Source organism: Dama dama, chromosome 25, assembly GCF_033118175.1.
Source record: "Dama dama isolate Ldn47 chromosome 25, ASM3311817v1, whole genome shotgun sequence".
NCBI lineage: Eukaryota > Metazoa > Chordata > Mammalia > Artiodactyla > Cervidae > Dama > Dama dama.
The window spans coordinates 24860530-24881229 of record NC_083705.1 but is presented as its reverse complement, the minus strand read 5'-3'; the positions used below and the strand labels follow the sequence as shown (position 1 = coordinate 24881229).

Below are 20700 nucleotides of genomic sequence, written 5' to 3'. Positions count from 1 at the left end.
TGGGTATATAATGATTCCTGTGAGCTTAGTATTAATAAATACAGGTTTTTAATAATTTGTGAATACTGTATTCATTCTGTAAATATTATCTTTGATAGGCACTATATTAAGTAATAATAATAGCTAACATTTCTGTGTACCAAGCACTATGTTAAATATTTTACATATCACACTGAATCCTTAAAAAGCCTAAAGGTAATAATATCTTCATTTTACAAATAGGAAAACCTAAGCAGAGTGAGTTAAGAAACTGTCCCAACTTCCAAGTGCATGCTTTTAATTTTTTTCTATCCTGCTGCCTGGGTGCTAGGGTTATACTTGTGAACAACACGGGCATGGTTCCTGTTTTTGGTAGAGCTTGCGATGTTGAGGAGGACACATGGGGTTACTGTGCAGTATGGTTACTACCGCACTTGGAGGTACTGTTTTCTGTAACATACATGGAGATGAGAGAAGGCTTTGTAAGAAGAGGGACACTGAAACTGGCTTGCAAAGAATAGGTAGACATTAGCCTAGTGAAGAGAGCTGAGTAGTAGGTAGAGATAACATTATATCAGAAGGGTTGAAGAAATAGAATACTGCTTTCAGGAACTAAAATTCACTCCATCTGGAGTTGTGAATGGTATTGAGATCTGCAGCTAGAGAGAAAAATCAGATGATGAAGGATGTTATAATTTCATGTTTTTCCCCGGGGCAGCAGGGGGCCATGGAAGGATCTTAAGCAATGGTAAAAGTAGAAATGCTATTGTTTGGTGACACATTCAGTGCTTCTTTTAAATATTTAGCATTTGGCAAATACAAACTGAAGTGCACTGTTTCTGGAAATAACAAGACTAGAACCAGGATTAATATGAATCATTAATCCAGGGGAGAGATGCTGGAGGCCTGGACCAGGGTATTGGCAGAGAGGATGGAGGAATTCTAGAGCTACTTTGCAAGGTGCCTTGGTGATTGGCTGAGGAGTGACAGATGGGGGATAAATCGTACGTTAGGTTTTTGGAAAATATTTGTTTTAAGATTACAGGCAACATTTTAGAAAACTTCTGTTCATTTATAAACCACATGCAGAACAAAATAGACCTGTTTGAGTCACCACTTAGGTCAAGAAATAGAACATTCAAATGTAACATATATGTGGACTATTCTTAAACTTGAGGATTATAGAGATAGCCAAGTGTTTAAGCTTTAAGGTAGAGGGGGACCCATATGTAATTAGGACATTTTTACTCCATTATCTTACCCACACCGCAACAGAAACAGCAAAATTTGTCATGTTTGTTTTTAAGGGTTGTGAAAATGGCAGGGGGAGGGGGCGGGAGAGTGGGGGAAGCCTGGAAACCTTTTCCAAGGCTCTGAAAATCAGCTTTGATGTTAGGTCTTCCTACCCACCAAGTTGACTGCAGATGTACTCCCCCCATCCTGTTGCACTTCTTGTTCTTCCCACTTCTTGGCTTATATTCTGTTACTAGGCCAGACCGAAAAACATATGCATGGACTTGTAATGTGTCGTGCTGCTCTGGACTAGGAGTAAAGAGAATGGGGTAGGTGAAACCAAAGAGAAGGTTGTTCTCTTTACCAGTTAGGCTTTGTTTATATGCATCACCCACAAAATAATAATAATTTTTTTTTCTCTTTAGAAGGCCTGTTTCATTTCTAATTAAAACTTGTATTTTTCTTTTGTGTTACTGTACCTACTGATGGGGCCATAGGTGGGTGGGGAGGGATATGAATCAGTTGTATCATTATTATCTAAATTGTTCATGACTTCACAGTTAGGGAGCACTATTAACAAGATAATGGGCCCGCTTTTTTCAGTATTACACCATCTCAAGTATAGTTTTTAAAAATATTTTTGATGGTAAGGTCATGCGTCCAACCCCATAATTATCAAATCTATTCAATTCTTTTATATTACTTAAAAAAAAAGAAAAACACGAGAACCAGTTTGTCAGGTGATTCCTATAAGCATTGAAAACAAGTGTTGGTTAGGTTTTTTCACCCTAATGTCTTTTCCAAATGGTTCTTTACCAGTCATTGATCATCTCCTTTTTATGGAACTTTAGTATATCTTCATTGAACAGTATTTCTTAAAGCATAGTCTTCCTGTTGAAAATCATGTAACATGGCAGTTTCTGCCCATCCCACTACACACAGATCATTGTAGTTATTTCTTATTTTCTTAAAGAAAATGACTTGTTTTCCGCCCCCACCTCTCTGTACTCATTAAAAAAAGTTAATTGGGAGAATGGCTTATAACATGAGCTTCCCAGGTGGCACTAGTGGTATAAAAAACCTGCCTACCAGTGCAGGAGATGCAAGAGACGTGGGTTTGGTCACTGGGTTGGGACGGTCCCCTGGAGTAGCAAATATTCTTGCCTGGAAAATTCCATGGACAGAGGACCTGGAGGGCTGCAGTCCATGGGGTCAGACACTGCTGAGCACACACACACACAATGGGAGAATGGTTTATAATATGAAAGACTTTGTAAGGATAATTGTTGGGTATAAACTTTTATTTTTAAATAACTTAGTGAATGTCCACATGATTTTTTTTTATCCTATTTCCTTGCTAACATTTGTCAATGGTCACTTTTCACGTGACCATGAAGAGAATTAACTGTGTAGAAAGATGTATGTTTCCATTTAAGTGACAGAAATATTTTCAGCCTAGGTCCTGGAAAATAGAGGAGGGGGGACCTGATTTTAGTGTAAATGTATAGCTTCTGGTGTGGTAGGAATTCTGGAATAAAACCGACATATCAGGGCTTTTTCCTTTTTTTTTTTTTTCAATAAACTGTTCTTTACTTAGACTTGTAAATATAAGCAGAAAAGTACACTTTAGAGAATATTTTATTTGGTTGTGACTTTTAGTGCTTAAAAACGTATTTATTTTCTTAAATTACCCTAAATTCATCCACCCTCTAACTTAGGATTTAATGTGAGTTCAAATATTATTAGGTGCAGTGTACAAGTTGTGATCTAGTTAGAGCAGAGAAAATTTTAAAGTGACTAAAGTTCTGGTTTCTTTCTTGTGCTTGCTACTATGAAAAACTTAAATCATTAACTTTAGGTTGTAGAACTGTTCAGAACAGGTAATTTAAAATTTTGTGTTCTTGTAAATGTGTTCCTGAATACCTGTTTTTCTCCAGGGCCCAAGGGGATAAAGATGTAATGTTAAGTATGTAAATTCATCACATTGAGAAGTTATTTGAGACACATGATCTATGCTGATGAATCAGTTAATTTAAAAACTAGAAGTGTGAAGTGCTCACTAGAAAATTACTAATAAAAGTTGGACAAGTGAAAAGAAACTAGAGTCCTGTTCACATTTAGTCTGTTACTTATTGTTTGGGTAACCAGATGAATATTAGAATTTTTTTATGATTTGTGCCTTTGGGATTAAGAATTTTGCATTATCTTTTTAGGGGTATTTTGTTTTCTGAACACCTGTCGTTGAGTGTGTAGTGATACAAATGGACAGAAATAGTTTTAAGCTACCATGATTTTTTTAAGTTGGGTGAAAAACACAAGAAAGAAGGATTTTTTTTTTTTTTTTTTAGTATTGTGCACAATTTTCAACAGTAAGGGAAAAAAAATCACTTTCCATGAAGTTTCTGCAATTCACATATTCTGCAGGTACTTTTATATACCCAGACAGTAACCTCAAAATGTCATATGTCTAGGAAATACCAAGATTAAGAGCTGTAGTTTCACTCCTGTGCATTTGACTAAAAAAAGAAAGTTTACTAAAAAGTGGAATTGTTTTCAATGATCAGGTGATCTTTACCTACTGAGTAAAAATTTTCATGTTCTCACCTATTTATTTAATGTTTGTGCGTGTGTGTGTGTGTGTGTATATATATATATATATATAATGTGTATACACACATACATACAAAACAAGCAGATGTTTAAAAAGGCCCGCTTTCTGTCTGTAATGTAGATAGTACTCTGGTCTGTGCAAATATATTAATGTATCAACCAAATGTGTACAATAAGAAAAATGTGATAAGTGAAAAGGAAGATTACTTATACTTCCTGCCCTTCAGTTTTAATTTTACTGTCTTTTCATCCTTGATGTTAAACATTCTTTGCATTATCTAAGGTGAATGTTTTAGACACAGGTTTCATTCAATACAGTGACTTTCTGTTCTGTTTTCTGCCTCATGTCTGGTGTAGATTGAATCAGTTGTAATATGTTATCTGTAACTTAGTTACCCATACTTGTAATTGAAAAAAGAAATAAGGAAAAATAATATTGTTTGTAAAACAAGGGAGGGCAGTTTTTGAGCTTTGGGGATCATAAATTCCCATGATTATTTGTTATGTATTCACATGATGCATAATGTTACCCTAAGGGACTCCAGGGGATCTTCCTGGCCCAGGGATTAGACTCGTATCTCTTGTGTCTCCTGCATTGGCAGGCAGATTCTTCCCTGGTGACTCAGATGGTAAAGAATCTGTCTTCAGTTTGAGAGGCTCGGGTTCAATCCCTGGGTTGGGAAGATCCCCTGGAGAAGGGAGTGGCTACTGATTCTGGTGTTCTTGCCTGGAGAATTCCATGGACAGAGAAGCCTGGTGGGCTACAGTCCGTGGGGTCACAGAGTCGGACATGACTGAGTGACTAACATTTTCACTTTTCACTTTCCACTTGGGAAGCCCAAGTTAGTTGATATCCGGGTGTAAATCCACCTGCTTTTAATACTCAGTAAGCCAGTCTTCTGAAGTCTGCTCATGGGACTACACTAAGATAAAATTTTGGCTTTAATAATCAGCTATCAGGGTTTTTTTGTTTGTTTGTAAACTCCTGAATGTTGTTTTTTCTATTGTGCTGTAGAAAACCTCAGTTTCCATATCCATGGATACAGAAGACGTCATGTACTATATCATTTTAGAGTATAAGGGACTTGAGCATCCATGGATATCCAAGCACAGTTGTATAGACTAGCATGGAGTTTGGCTAATTCTTTCAGGGGCACTAGATGGCTGTGTTCTAGCTAATGTGAACTGCCACTTGTGGTATGCACTGGTTTCAGAAAATTAAAATTTCTAAAAGTACATGGTCTTCTCTGGCTACTTTTTACTTCTCTGCATTATACCTGACACTAGGTTCGAATGGATTTACACGAGAAGACTACTATTAGGAGATGATACACTGAGAATTCCAATGATGTGTTATACTCATAAGTCCAGTATGTAGCACATAGAAAAGAAAAAACAGCTTTTTTCATAAACAAAAATAGTATAATACCTAGTTCTTGGCTTGTTGTGTTTAAAGAAATAATGTATATAAGATTATCTAAGTACAATGACTTTTCTCCTTCTCTCTCTTCTCCCAAACCCATTGCTGTTTGATTCCTGGTTTACAGCTCCTTTGATTGTTTCCATTTTAGATGTCCAATTACATTTTAAAGCATGTAATTCAGAAAGATTGTATATTACAGACAACAAGATTCTTAATTTATAACAGCATTGAGAGAGAATTGTGTGAATAAAAAGGAAAGCAAATGCCTGATATTCAAAACTTCGTATAGAATACTGTATAAAATTTTTACTTTAAATGATTCTTTTTAAAGTGTTACATTTTACACGTTTGGAGGGAACATTTCTGTAATACTTCAAAAAGGAGAAAAAGAAACTATAACTTCATAGTGCTTCTTTTCTTTAAATATCTGTTCTGTATGCCAGGAAAGTACAAGCCCCTTCTGGCTTTTTTGTTACCCCATTATTTTGGGGTTCTTTTCCCAAACTGCTTAATGAATGATAATTGAGTTGCGTCCTTCTGAGTGCTTTTTTGAATTTGAATGCTCTGAAGATACATAACTTCTCCTTTTACTGATCCCTAAATGTGGGCTTCCCAGGTGGCACTAGTGGTGACGACTCTGCCTGCTAATGCAAAAGACGAGGATTTGATCCCTGGATTGGGAAGATCCTCTGGAGGAGGGCATGACAAGCCACTTCAGTATTCTTACCTGGAAATCCCATGGACAGAGGAGCCTGGCAGGCTGCAGTCCATGGGATCGCAAAGACTGGGACACGACTGAGCACACTCACACATACAAATATTGCACAGAATCTTTTTCTTCTGTACTTCTCCTTTTCTAGAATCAACTCTTTTCATTCAAAGCCAAATTACATACCTTTCTACTGTGGACCATAGTCATTTTCCCTCTTGAAATCCAAGCCTCACTCCCTCTGGTACCTAATAGATACTCCAGAGTGAGCATGGTTTCCTTTTGTCTACTGGAATTAACCCTCCCCTCCCCTGGTGGCTCAGAGGGTAAAGCGTCTGCTTGCAATGTGAGAGACCAGGGTTTGATCCCTGGGTCGGGAAGATTCCCTGGAGAAGGAAATGAACCCACTCTGGTACTCATGCCTGGAAAATCCCATGGACGGAGAAACCTGGTAGACTGCGGTACATGGGGTCGCAAAGAGTCAGACACGACAGAACGACTTCACTTTCACTTTTCACTTTCCCCCAGCTAGATCTCTGCCTCTTGTGTCCTTTTCTGTGCAACATGGGTCACATTTTAGTGAAAAAAAAACGACAGACTGACTGAGGTTGCCTCACCTCAGTTCTTTACCCCTACAAGACAGGCGTCTGTCCAAACTTCTCTTGGTAGAGCTAGAAATTCATCTGCAGGCAGGGGAGGGAAGAAAGGGAGTGAATCCCGATGGTCACTTGACTGACTTCTCTAAGCCTGAGTAAGCCACGGGCCAGGACAAGTCTTTCTTCTGACTGCTGTGTGCAGGCAGGGTAGAGGTTGGACCTGTATCCTCTGGCTTGTGTCCAGTCTGCTTCTGGGAATATCCTTATCCCATCTTCTGGCAGATTTTGACACTTCTTTTTGTCAGTCATTCACTAATTCTACATTTTGGCTTTCTGTAAACTTCAGGTTCCTAAACCCATTAGATTTCTGTCAGAACTGTTCAAGCTTTATTCTGATTCCAACAGTGTCAGCTAAACAGTCTCCTCATTTATGAGAAAGGGGTGAAGTTACTGCTTTTGGCAATAAATGTGCATTCAAAAGTTTATCTTGTCCATGTTGCAGTTTGATTATCGTAATCTGTTTTCAGCTCATTCCATAAATGTGCATATCTGAATTGCACTATCTGACTATGTAGAACTGTGTTATTTTCTAATTATGGCAAAGATATGTCTTCTTACCCTCTCCTCAGAAACGTGTGCCCATGCTGGTAGCTCCAGCAATGATCAGTATGATTTATTGTTGTTTTAGTGGTCAAGTTATGTCTGACTCTTTTTATGACCCCCATGGACTGCAGCCCATCAGGCTCCTCTGACCATGTGATTTTCCAGGCAGTAATACTGGAGTGGGTTGTTGTTTCCTTCTCCAAGGGATTTTCCCAAGCCAGAAATAGAACCCGAGTCTCCTGCATTAACAGGCAGATTCTTTACCACTGAGCCACCTGGGAAGCCCACAAGTGTGTGCGTGTGTGTGTGTGTTGTATTTTTCAGATTCTTCTCCATTGTAGATTTTGAAAAGATACTGAATATAGTTTCCTATGCTATACAGTAGGTCCTTCTTGATAATCTACTTCGTATATACTAGTATATATCTCTTAATCCCAAGTTCCTTATTTATCCTACCCCACCTTCCCTCTTCGGTATCCATAAGTTTGTTTCCTATGTCTTTGAGTCTATTTGTTTCATAAATAAGTTATTTTGTATAATTTTTTTAGATTTCACATATTAAGTGATATAATATTTGTCTTTCTCTGTTTAGCTTACTTCACTTAATAAGATAATCTCTCAGTCCATCCATGTTGCTACAAGTGGTATTATTTCATTCCTTTTTATGCCTGAGTAGTATCCCAATGTGTGTATATGTGTATGCGTGTATATAAACCTCATCTTCTTTATCCATTCATCTGCAGATGGATATTTAATTGTTTCCTTGTCTTGGCTAATGTAAATTATGTTGCTTTGAACTTTGTGGAGCTTGTGTTTTTTTGAATTAGAGTTTTCATCTTTTCTGGATTTATGCCCAGAGTGGGATTGCTGGATCATAGAGTTAACTCCATTTTCCAACTTTTAGGAAACATTCACACTGTTCTCTATAGTGGATGCACCAAGTTACATTCCCACCAACAGTGTGGGAGGGTTCCTTTTCTTCTACATCCTCTCCAGCATTTCTTATTTGTACACTTTTTGATGATGGCCGTTCTGACTGGTATGAGGGGATACCTCTTTGTAGTTTTGATCTGCATTTCTCTAGTAATTAGCAGTGTTGAGCATCTTTTCATGTGCCTACTGGCTCCAATACCTTTTTCTAAGATGTTTCTCACTGAACCACATAAGGCAGACTGTGTGTTTCTTTAGAGATTTTTTTTTTTAGTTTTTTTTTTTTTTCTTCACTTTATTAGTTTTTTAAAATTTGAGTGGAACTGCTTTGTGCTGTATGCTAAGTCACTTCAGTTGTGTCCGGTTCTTTGTGACCCCATGGCCTGTAGCCTGCCAGGATCCTCTCTCCATGGAATTCTCCAGGCAAAGATACTGCAGTGGGTTGCTGTTTCCTTCTCCAGGGGATCTTCCCGACCCAGGGATTGAACCCACGTTTCTTACGTCTCCTGCACTAGAAGGCAGGTTCTTTACCACTAGCACCGCCTGGGAAGCCCATAACTGCTTTAGAGTTGTGTTAGCTTCTGGTGTACAACAGTGTGAATCAGTTGTATGACCTAGAGGGGTGGCCTGGCGGAGTGGAGAGAGGTTTTTTAGTTCTTAGGTGAAGGATATATAGTGATATCAAAAATATATACTATTTCAATAGGCTGTTTATATACACATTAAAATGTATCAATGATATCAACTTTTTATTATTTTGCCGATCTGTTGATTTAGTTCTCTAAAATCTGATCACACTTGAGAGTACAGGCAAATGATTTTGACTTTACAAAGGCAGGAACATTACCCAAACTGTGTTGACTTTGGGAACTACTTTACTGAATATTTTAAAACTTAATTATGTTTATTAATGCAGTTTAAGAAACATGATATGTCCCATGCGGGAATGATACTATGAGTTCTCTGGAGAAAAGAGTTGAATAATTTAAAATTTTAAATTATTTTAAAATTCAAATAGCATAATTTTGTGTACCAGTGGATGGTTATATACTTCTCCTTTTTTAAAGTCAGGCTTATTAAGGTATAGTTCACATAGAGTAAAACCTCATAAGCATACAGTTTTGACAGATATACACAGTATATAACAGTACCTCACTCAAGGTACAGTATGGAAGAAAAAAAAAAGGTACAGTATGTAACCATCACCCCAAAAGTTCCCTTGTGGTCCCTTTGCCTGACAACCACTGATTAAGTAATTTTGCCTTTCCAGAAAGTCACATACATAAATGAAGTCATGCAGTATATAGCCTTTCAAATCTGTTTTTCTTAGCATAATGTTTTTTGAGATTTTTTTTTTTCCATCTTGTTGCATGTATCCCTAGTTTGTTTCCTTCTATTGCTGATTGTTCTGTTGGACAAGTGACCCACAGTTTATCCATTTGTTAGTTGGTGGACATTCGGATCATTTATTTGTAGTTTGGGATTATGAATAAAGCTACTATAAATATTCACATACAGTTCTGAGAATACTTTTTTGGTCTTGGGTAAATACCTAGGAATGAGGTTGCTTACATGTATGGAATATTTAACTTTATAAAAATTGTGAATGTTCTTTCCAAAATGGATGTGTATTCTTATTGGACTCTATGAGAGGCCCTGTTGTTTCTCACTCTTGCCAGCACTTGGTATTGTTAGTCTTCATCATTTTACTTTTTATTAAAATCTCATTACAGTTTTAATTTGCATTTCTTTGGTGACTAATGAATGATATTGAGCATTTTCTCAAGTGCTCATATGCCATCTGTATGTCTTACATGGGGAAGTATCTTCAAATTTTTGCCCCGTTTTTAAATTGAGTTATTTGTTGTCTGAGTTTTCAGAGCCAGGATCTTCATCAGATGTTGGTTTTACAGATATTTTTTCACAGTCTATGGCTTCAACATTTTGTACCTTTATCTTTTTAGTTATAACATTAACGTAAGACTATTATAATAAAGAATGTTAAAGTATTTCTTTCCCATCTAATCTATCCACGTAAGTATTTAAGCATACTGGTAATCTAGTGAAAGAAAATTTTAATGTAATATGCAAAGTACAATTTCTGCTTTAAGAAATATATTTTGAAAGTTTCATTTATACTTTCACACTAAAATTTATCTTCATGTTCAAGAGGATAATTAGGAGGGAAAAAAGCAATTATCTGTCGAAATAATCCATTTCAACATGTTTTGCTCTTCTTGTATTCTAGTGTTATCCAGGATAAATTCTGTGGTATTATAAACATCTCAGTGGAGGGCCTACATGACGTCATGACCGAAGATCCTGAAACGGGAACTTATAAAGAGTAGGTGTATCATTTAATTAATTGCACTTGAACTTCAGTAATTAATTATACTCTACATTATTTTTCTTTATCATAACCATATAAGCATCATATGGCAGCTTTTAAATTTTGTCTTTATAAAAGAAAACTTTTTTGTTATTTTGCTTGTAATATTGTTTCATCTTGAGATAAGCTAAATTTTTTTATAGTGAAATTTTGAATTGGGGTTCTTTGGTCTAGTCAATCGTTTTATGTCTTGACATTAGGTTTTAAAAAATATTGCAAGTGTATTTTGTCATATAAATTCCCTTTTTAAGATTTTTAAATTAATTTATTTTTAATTGAAGGATAATTGCTTTACAATATTGTGTTGTTTTCTACATACATCAACATGAGTCAGCCACAGGTATACATATGTTGTTGAACCCCCCTCCCACCTCCTACCCCATCGCACTAGGCATACCACCCTGAATACGCCTGATCTTATCTTTCAAAATATTTTGAATGTGTTTTTTTTTTTTTTCCACTAACAGTGTTCCCTTGCCCTTCAGGCAAGTTATGGAGAAAAAGGGGAGTGGATTAGCATCCTATATTTGTTTTTGACTGATTGAAGCATCACTGGCACCTCTAAGATAGTAGAGGGTCACATGGTTCTTGGCCAGTTCCAAAAGAGAGTACTAAAATTTCAGTTGATCCTTGTACAGGGCGGATAGGGATTTGGGGCACCAACCCGCTTCACAGTTGAAACTCCAGATATGACTTTACAGTTGACCCCCTATGTCTGAAATTCTGTATCTGTGGATTCAACCAAGCACAGATCGTGTAGTACTGTAATATGTGTAGCACTGTTATATGAGTTTATTGAATGCCAAAGGAATGCCATTTCCTTTGACTCATAACATTTCTTCTCCTTGGCAGGTCATGCACTCAGCATTGCCCTGTGTAGCAAATACCTACTTCTAGATCCTTTCCATAATCTCAGTAAAAATTCATTGCTTCCTTTTCTGCTCCTTGGTGGCTCGGATGGTAAAGAATCTGCTTGCAGTGTAGGAAACCTGGGTTCGATCCCTGGGTTGGGAAGATTGTCTGGAGAAGGGCATGGCTATGCACACCAGTATTGCCTGGGAAATCCCATGGACAGAGGAACCTGGCGAGCTATAGTTCTTGGGGTCACAAAGACTCAGACAGGGCTAACAGGAGCGACTGACACTTTCACTTTCTGTTCCTTCATGGCACTTTGTCTGTACTACTAACATACAACTTTTAGTTAGTTGCATATGTTCAATTTAGTGGTCATAAGAGGATTTGAGGCAGTGAATAAGAAAAACACATGCTCTTTGTGACTGAAAACTATTAATATGGGATTGAAGGAATTTAAACAAGAAATCTTGAATGGAGAAACATGCCATCCAGGTGTAAAACAGCCTTGACTTTACTACCTACCAGGGCAAAGAGAAGCATTTGGAATTACCTGGTTCCTGTTATCATGTAGAAGGGAGTAGGTGTATCAAGAGAGGGAGATTGTTCCTTGCCCTGAATCAAGAAGTGAATTTTTGATAAGATACTTCTGTGATACTTACATAAGGGACTGTAAAAGGATTTTCAGCTGCAAGTAAGAGAAACCCCTGAGTCAGCTGACTTTAACAATAAAAAAACAATTGCAGGTGAGAGAGGGTTTCTCAGGTGGCGCTAGTGGTAAAGAACCCACCTCACAATGCAGGAGACCTAAGAGATGTAGGTTTGATCCCTGGGTTGGGAAGAGCCCCTGTAGGTAGTCATGGCAACCCACTCCAGCATTCATGACTGGAGAATCCCATGGACAGAGGAGTCTGGCAGGTTCCATAGGAGTCGGTCCATAGGATCACAAAGAGTCTGACTCAGCTGAAGCGACTTAACACACCTGGATGCGAGTGGGAGGCTCTCGGATTAGCTATTCGTGACCGCACAGTACCTTAAAGACCCAGCTCTTCCTACTCCATCCCCTCAACACATTAACTTCATATGCAGGCTACTTACCCTCATTGTCAAAAAGTAGTTCTAGACATTACAGTTCATGACACTGCCAGTGCCAGCCAAGTAGTCATCTTTTTCCTCGTGTCATTTTAACTTCATAGGGCACTGTTCTAGAAATCATTTCATCAGATTTCCTTCCATGTCTAATTGGCTAGAATTTCTTAAACACACTCATGTTGAAAGCATCATCAACCAGGGGAATAGGATTTCCTTGATTGCTTACTGAGCCACTGGCGTTAAGGCTCAGATCAACTTTTTCTGAACCTTATGGTGTACATGGAACATGAGGATAACTGACAAGTTCAGGGCTCTGTTAGGAAGGAGGACAATTATACAGGCAAACAAAGTGTCCACTGCAGAGGCCAATGGAATAGCATCAGTTCTAGTTTTCTTATCTCCTTAAGAAGTGGGTTTCTATAGATTAAATAAACGTTGTACCTTTAAGCCAGAAATAATAATTTCATATTGCATGCTAATACTGTTGGTTGTGTTTGGCTGGTTGGAGTTTATTGTTGGGAAAGATTCTGAGTTAGCCAGCTAGAGTGCCTTAGTATTTAGTGAATGAGTGTAGAAGGTGAGGCGTGGCTGCCTATGCTTACATGTTAGTTGTCCCTATTTTAAGCTGTTGTTATTGTAATTTTATTACAATTACTTTTATTGTACTCACAGTCCACATCTTTTAGCTTAGTACAATTCTATTAATTTTCACCTTGCTTTTTGTGTAAAATGTGATTCCCTATCTTTAATCTTTGTCAACAGAATTAGATTTTTGACTTTTACTTGAGGATTCTCCTGCAGGAGAAAATTTCAGCTTTGGGCTTTTCAAATTTTTTTTCACTTTCCACCTTTCAGAGACCCAAATGAATGCAGTTTTCAGAATTGTGAAGTACAAATATCCCACCCTCTGACAAAAACATATATATTTATATCCAGAGTATACTTTATTATTAATAAATCTTTAGGGAAGGGAGAACAGAGAGCTTTTCACTGTACAAGTAAGTTAGATTTTGAAATGTAGTGAAAGAATTTGATACAGTATAAAACTTATTTCCATGGAGATCCAGATTCATCACGATTATAATTCAAGTCTGCAGCAGACTTCAGAGAGCTAATGTGAAGGAACTCTATCTTATTATTCAGTTCTAATACAAAATAGAATCAAAACTTTTCCTAGACTTTTCACTTTATTAAATACCTTTTGAGTTGAGATAATATCATAATTTTCCAACTTTGTGCTAGAGTTATTTGGCCAACTGGTTGACCATTGAACAATGGAGGGGTTAGGGGCATCCACCCTCTGTGACTGTGGGAACCCAAGTAAACCTTATAGTTGGCCATCTTTACCGACAGTTCATCTGGTTCCATGTCCTCGGATTCAACCAACCATGGATCGTGTGATACTGTAGTATTTTTGTAATTAATCATTTTTGGCTGTGCTGGGTCTTTATTGGCGCATGCAGGCTTTCGTTAGTTGTAGTGAGGGGGACTACTCTTCATGGCTGTGTGTGGGCTTCTCATTGTGGTGGCTTCTCTTGCTGTGGAGCGTGGGCTCTTGAGTGCCTGGGCTTCAGTAGTTGCAGCATGTGGGCTCGGTAGTTGCAGCTTGTGGGCCCTAGAGTACGGCTTCAGTTGTGGGGCATGGCCTTAGTTGCTCTGCGGCATGTAGGATCCTTCCGGATCAGGGATCGAACCTGTGTCCCCTGCGTTGGCAGGCAGATTCCCAATCACTGGACACCAGGGAAGTCCCCAATGGTATTTTTTATAGGAAAAAAAATCCAGATATGAGTGGACCCCTGCAGTTCAAACTTGTGTTGTTGAAGAGTCAACTGTACATCATGGTGGACAAAAGCATTGCAGCTCCAAAAGACTAAAGTCATGAAGTGAGTTAGAGATTGAGTTCTTGCTGTTTTTCAGGGTTTCCGATTTCCAGTTTAAGGTTCTTAGTATTTGATTCTATCAGGTGGACTGACTGGGTCAGACACAGTTGTTTAAAAAATTAATTTTTTAATGATGGGGGATAAGAAGAAAAGGACATTCATATGCCCTACAAGAGTGAGTGTGATCAAGTTTCTGGTTTCAGCACTTATCTTTAACCCTGAATCGAAGGGTATTTATAACTAAGGCAAGAAATGCCCTTCATGTCTACTTGCTACAAAACATAACAGAAAGCAAGCTTTCTTTGCCACAGTTTTTCATTGGTTAAGAACTTAATGACTCTGATAAATTACTGAATTCTGTTCTAAATTAGGAACAGTAAAGTTCCTTCTTTTAACTTGATTCACTAGATAGTATTCATCTTGTCTCGCTGGAACCAGTGTTGACTGAATAGGAAGCTATCTTATCTCTGCTAATGTAAAGAGCAGTGATGCAGATAATCAAAATAAAATGGTCTGTAACTGTCCTGCAGTGCCATCAGGGACAAGTTCTTCATAGCATAGTAATGTCATTTGGAGCACAAAGTAGATTGTTACATAATTAATAGTGTTTTAAAGATGTTACTGTTTAAATTATTGTTACTATTATGAAACATATAATAATCTAGACATACGAAGATTAATGGTAAAAGAAGAAGTATTAATTTTAATTTTAAGTGTTTCTAAGTATCATTTTTCAGTTTAGTTCAGTTCAGTCGCTCACATGTGTCCGACATTTTGCGACCCCATGAACCGCAGCATGCCAGGCCTCCCTGTCCATCACCAACTCCCAGAGTCCACCCAAACCCATGTCCATCGAGTCAGTGATGCCATCCAACCATCTCATCCTCTGTCGTCCCCTTCTCCTCCTGCCCTCAATCTTTCCCAGCATCAGGGTCTTTTCCAATGAGTCAGCTCTTTGCATCAGGTGGCCAGGGTACTGGAGCTTCAGCTTCAACATCAGTCCTTCCAATGAACACCCAGGACTGATCTCCTTTAGGATGGATTGGTTGGATCTCCTTGCAGTCCAAGGGACTGTCAAGAGTCTTCTCCAACACCACAGTTCAAAAGCATCAATTCTTTGGTGCTCAGCTTTCTTTATAGTCCAACTCTCACAACCATACATGACTACTGCAAAAACCATAGCCTTGACTAGATGGACCTTTGTTGGCAAAGTAATGTCTCTGCTTTTTAATATGCCATCTAGGTTGGTCATAACTTTCCTTCCAAGGAGTAAGCGTCTCTTAATTTCATGGCTGCAGTCACCGTCTGTGGTGATTTTGGAGCCCAGAAAAATAAAGTCAGTCACCATTTCCACTGTTTCCGCATCTATTTGCCATTAAGTGATGGGACCAGATGCCATGATCTTGGTTTTCTGAATGTTGAGCTTTAAGCCAACTTTTTCACTCTCTTCTTTCACTTTCATCAAGAAACTTTTTAGTTCCTCTTCACTTTCTGCCATAAGGGTGGTGTCATCTGCATATCTGAGCTTATTGATATTTCTCCCGGCAATCTTGATTCCAGCTTGTGCTTCTTCCAGCCCAGCGTTTCTCATGATGTACTCTGCATATGAGTTAAATAAGCAGGGTGACAATATACAGCCTTAACGTACTCCTTTCCCTATTTGGTACCAGTCTGAAGTTCCATGTCCAGTTCTAACTGTTGCTTCCTGACCTGCATACAGGTTTCTCAAGAGGCAGGTCATGTGGTCTGGTATTCCCATCTCTTTCAGAATTTTCCACAGTTTATTGTGATCCATACAGTCAAAGACTTTGGCATATCATTTTTAGAAAGATTATAAAAGGTACACCTTGCTTTTGTGGTTTATGGTTCAAAAATTTCCTATAAATAAATTTCTTATGATTTATTACCTAAATATTCAAGCAAAATGCTCAATGCAAAATGTATGTTATAGACTTTTTATTTAAAATTTTTTTTTTTTTATTGCAGCTGTATGTTAATGTCTCATCTTGAAGAACCAAAAGTAACAGAAGATGAAGAACCACCCACAGAACAGGATAAGAGGAAAAAGATGGTAAGTTACAAAAGTAGCTTTTAAAATCTGGGAAAACCATAGATCATCAGTATATTCTGGAGGTTTGAAGATACCTGGTGGTCCGTTCTTCCATCTACCAATCCATCCGTCCATCCATTAGTCCACCCCTTGTTGCAGAATTAATGTAAAATAACTAATTTTGAAGTTTTGGGTGTACTTCTAAAACAGATAAATTGTATTCCTAGTGCAGGAACTTGAGTTTAACTCTTGGTCTGAAATAATTGTTTCTTGTCTTAGCAGAAGACTTACTCCTTTACTTATAAGAACAATGTGACCCTCAAACCTTACTTCAATTGTAATGCTCATTCTTCTGTTTTGAGATTTATTAACATTTCCTTTTTCCATGTTAGTTCATGGATCTTGTAATGAATTGTTTTTTGAAATATAAGTCTTTATAAGAATGCCTTTAAATTAATTGCTAGATTGTTTTGAAAACCATAACTCTTACTACAAGAATCTGATAAGAAAAGAGTTATTTATAAGCATAAATTTGTAAATACTTTGACACATGAATATAAAATAGGTACGTAAATAAATTTTTTCTCCTTTTTCTCTTGGAATCTGCTCTAGTCTCCTGACCTTACCAAATATTAACTTCATTGTGCCTTCTATCCTCATTTGCAATTAAGAACACCAGCACTATCTACCTCTGAAGTAGAATAAATAAATTAATATATAAAATGGTCATGAGATAATGCTGAGCACCTAATAGTTAATGTTGGGTATCATTATTTTAGTCTACTCATGATATTCATCTCCTGAATTATCTCACATTAACCCTCAAAGAATTTCATCCTCAGTGTATAGCTGATACTGCACTGTTCTGACAGCCCTCTTTGAAACTGCGTTTGAGTTTAATCCATTTTATTTTGTTTTTATGCTAGGTGTCATCTCCCTAGCACTAGTGTAGAAGAAAGGACAATATTCAGAATTTGTAAAACCTGAATGCTGGTCCTATTTGTGTTGCTAATTATGACCTTGAGCAAGTCACACTGTCTCTTGAGAACTGTTTTCTCTTCTAAGAAATGAGGGGGAAATTGGATTAGCAAATTCCAAGGGCAATGAGCTAAAAAATTATTTGTGTGTATGTTTTTTTTTAGCTCTTAATACTGTTACTTTCTTTCCCCAATATATAGAATCCCAGTGAAGTTTTCAGTTGTGAGTGTACCTCTGGAAATAATTCTCCTGTGAAATGAGACTGCTAAGTGGTATCCTAAATACATGAATAATGTATTTTCTATATTTAGAATGATGACAGCCTTTTGGTATAACATAATACTTTATCTTTCCTCTTGCTTTTTTAAACTTTGAATATATCATTGATGTTATAGAAAAACATGATTGCATTTTTCTTAATAAGATTCTGTCCTTGTAAATGAATGATAGGTATCCTGGTTCCTTTTAGTCATCAGCTTTTTGTATACTTTAATAACATGCTTAGTCTGGTTAGATCTACTTTTTGCATATTGATCTGCTCAGATCTTTTTTTACATATAGAGTGCTTCATGACATTATAGGGTAGAGATTTCAATTCTAACTTTATTTTTAATGTAAATGAAATATTATCTCAAAGAGCAGTATAAGAACATAGTTTTAGAAATAACCCTTAAAGTTTTTTGATTCAGTTTTGTTATATCCTAAATTTTATTTGAGAGCTCATTATTTTATCATTACTGTTTTATTTTAGGTATTATTGATTTATAGAACAACTTTTATTTTTTAAAGTAACTGATTTTATTTGAAATTAGTCTTCACAGTAGCTATTGGATGTAGATTTACATTGTCATCTCTTAAGATTTCTCGTGCCTTAGACTTAAAGCTTAGTCTTATGCTGTTAATATCATAGCATTTATGATCAGTGTGGAGATTATGTATTTTAGCCTTGAATAAATATAATTATGAATACAGGGCTAATTTTTCAATAACTTTTCAGTAACAAACAAAATTAGTTTCAGTGTATCTTCAAGGTTACAAGAATAAAGTATGTATTTTTTCCCATAATTATATCATCTTTCTTGTACTGTGAAGTTTTTAACATTAGAAATTTTTTGAGAACTAACTAGATGTATATTGGTTGTAATTTCAAAGGGTAGTATTTGCTGGTAGATGATTATGAATTACTATTCAAAAGAAAACCAGTCTAGCATCAAAGATTATTTTCATTTTAAAACGGAATTTTTTATTTACTCAGAAGAAAAAGTGTAGCTGCTTGATTCCAAGATTACATAATTGAATGTTTGATTTACTGTCATTGTTGTCTTAAAGTGGTCCCTAAAATGTGGTGTCTTCATTTCAGTAGCTGCTTTAGTAGAGCAAACCAGTGGTGACTGTAATTCAGAAAGACAGATAATTAGTGTTATATCAAATGTGCCAAATGATTTTCCATAAATTTATGAAGATTCTCTATATTTTATCTTAAATAAGGATGAAATTTCCATTCAGAAAAGCTATTAAGCTTTCCAGACTTTTGATTATGTGCTTTTTTTTAATCCAGCTCCCTCTGTACTTTCTGTTTTGGGGAAACTAATTCTGAGAAGATTGAACGTGGCTCAAGCATTTCATTTATTTCTAAATTTCCTCTCTGTCCTGTGTGCTTATATAGTACGACAGTGGTTTCATGATCTCTCTTCTATAAAGAATTTAGCTAACACATTAACATTTTAAGTTGTTTCTAATTTCTTTTTTGTGAAATGTGACAGACAAGCCACTTAAAAGTTCAAACTTCTCAAATTTAGGTTTTGAGCATATTAATGCTTTCTGGCAACCTTATGGTACCTAAGAAAGCGTTGTTAATATAACATTTGATACAGTAAGTAGAGCTGTTTTGATCATTCTTTCCTGTTAAATATTCTCAGTTTAAGCACTAGAAATATTTTAATAATCTGTTTCTATAAAAATAATCTAGTTTTATGTATACTTAATAGATACTTTAATTGATAATGAGGTAGGTGTAAATAAGTTGAACATTATTAAAAGGATGCTAACTTCTCACTCACTCGTGCTAGTAGAACCAGTAGCACAAATAAAGCTCTGTCCAAGCATCATCCATATGTCTTCTGCTTTTGCTATAATGTAGCTAAGCAAATTGATGCTATGTTAGGTTGTGTTGCATCTTATTTGGTAAATTTATGACCAAATCCTAGGTCTTATGGTGAATATAATAAATCCTGAGCACACCTTGCATATTGCCTTTGAGTGAGTATTGTCTACTTTGCTGCTTTGCTGGTTCAGGGAGGGACAGAAGTGCTGTGTTGTGGGAATGGAATTTGTCTGAAAATCATAGCCTACAGGTAGCTGGTGTTTCTTTCTGAGAACAGACTGCCTCTTCCTCCACCTTTGCCTCTGCCTCTCACCCTCTTCTCCCTCTCCCCTCAACTTTCTTCCTCTCATCAACTCTCCCTGAAAACTTATTTGCCTACCTATGAAATCTAGCAGTTTTCCTCAGACTTTTACTTACATGTACAGAATATATTGTTGGAGGGAAGGTTACCCTTCTCAGTTCCACAATGTTATTTTGTAAATCTTTAGTACAAATATAACATCAGTTGGGTGCACTGTAGTGATGGTTTGCTGTGGGATGTGTAAACCCTACCTGAACTATTCTGATCACTGAGAACCGTTAGGATACTTCTTTTGGTTGCCCCATTTGCCTCTAGAGAAACTCAACAGAACAAAAACCAGTATAGGGACAGAGTTGTATTTGATTATCACTATTTTGGTACTGTCTTCTTCTTAATTAAATATCAGTACCTTATTGGGTAGCTTCCTGGGTAGCTCAGCTGGTAAAGAATCTGCCTGCAATGCGGGAGACTCTGGTTCGATTCCTGGATCGGGAAGATCCCCTGGAGAAGGGATAGGCTACCCATTCCAGTATTCTTGGGATTCCCTGGTAGCTCAGATGGTAAAGAGTCTGCCTGCAATGCAGGAGACCCCGGTTCGATTCCTGGGTTGGGAAGATCCCCTGGAGGAGGGCATGGCAGTCCACTCCAGTATTCTTGCCTGGAAAATTCCATGGACAGAGGAGCCTGGCAGGCTGCAGTCCATGGGGTCGTAAAGAGTTGGACACAACTGAGTGACTAAACACAGCACAGCACCTTGAAATGCCTGGTAAAAAGGCATTTTTATTTTACAGATAATGTGAGATTAATTCATTATCTTGTTATTTGTGGTTTTTAAACTGCTTTTGTAAATCCTTACCCTATCACATTCAGTAGTTGAGGTAACATACAATTGCTGAAAACACTCTTTAATATTCAACTTGCAAGAAATGGCATGCTGTTATGAATTGGGAGGTTTCTGCCTTTTCTCAACA

The 20700-nt window shown here is 37.0% G+C and overlaps 1 protein-coding gene across 1 annotated transcript in view; it reads left to right on the top strand.

The window, feature by feature from the left end:
- Positions 1-20700, top strand: part of IPO11 (importin 11) — a 196323-nt gene that overhangs the window by 155158 nt on the left and 20465 nt on the right. Inside the window, exons 28-29 of the mRNA XM_061129709.1 lie at positions 10332-10427; positions 16283-16367. Of these exons, the coding sequence (XP_060985692.1) occupies positions 10332-10427; positions 16283-16367 (181 nt within the window). The remainder of the gene's footprint in view (positions 1-10331; positions 10428-16282; positions 16368-20700) is intronic.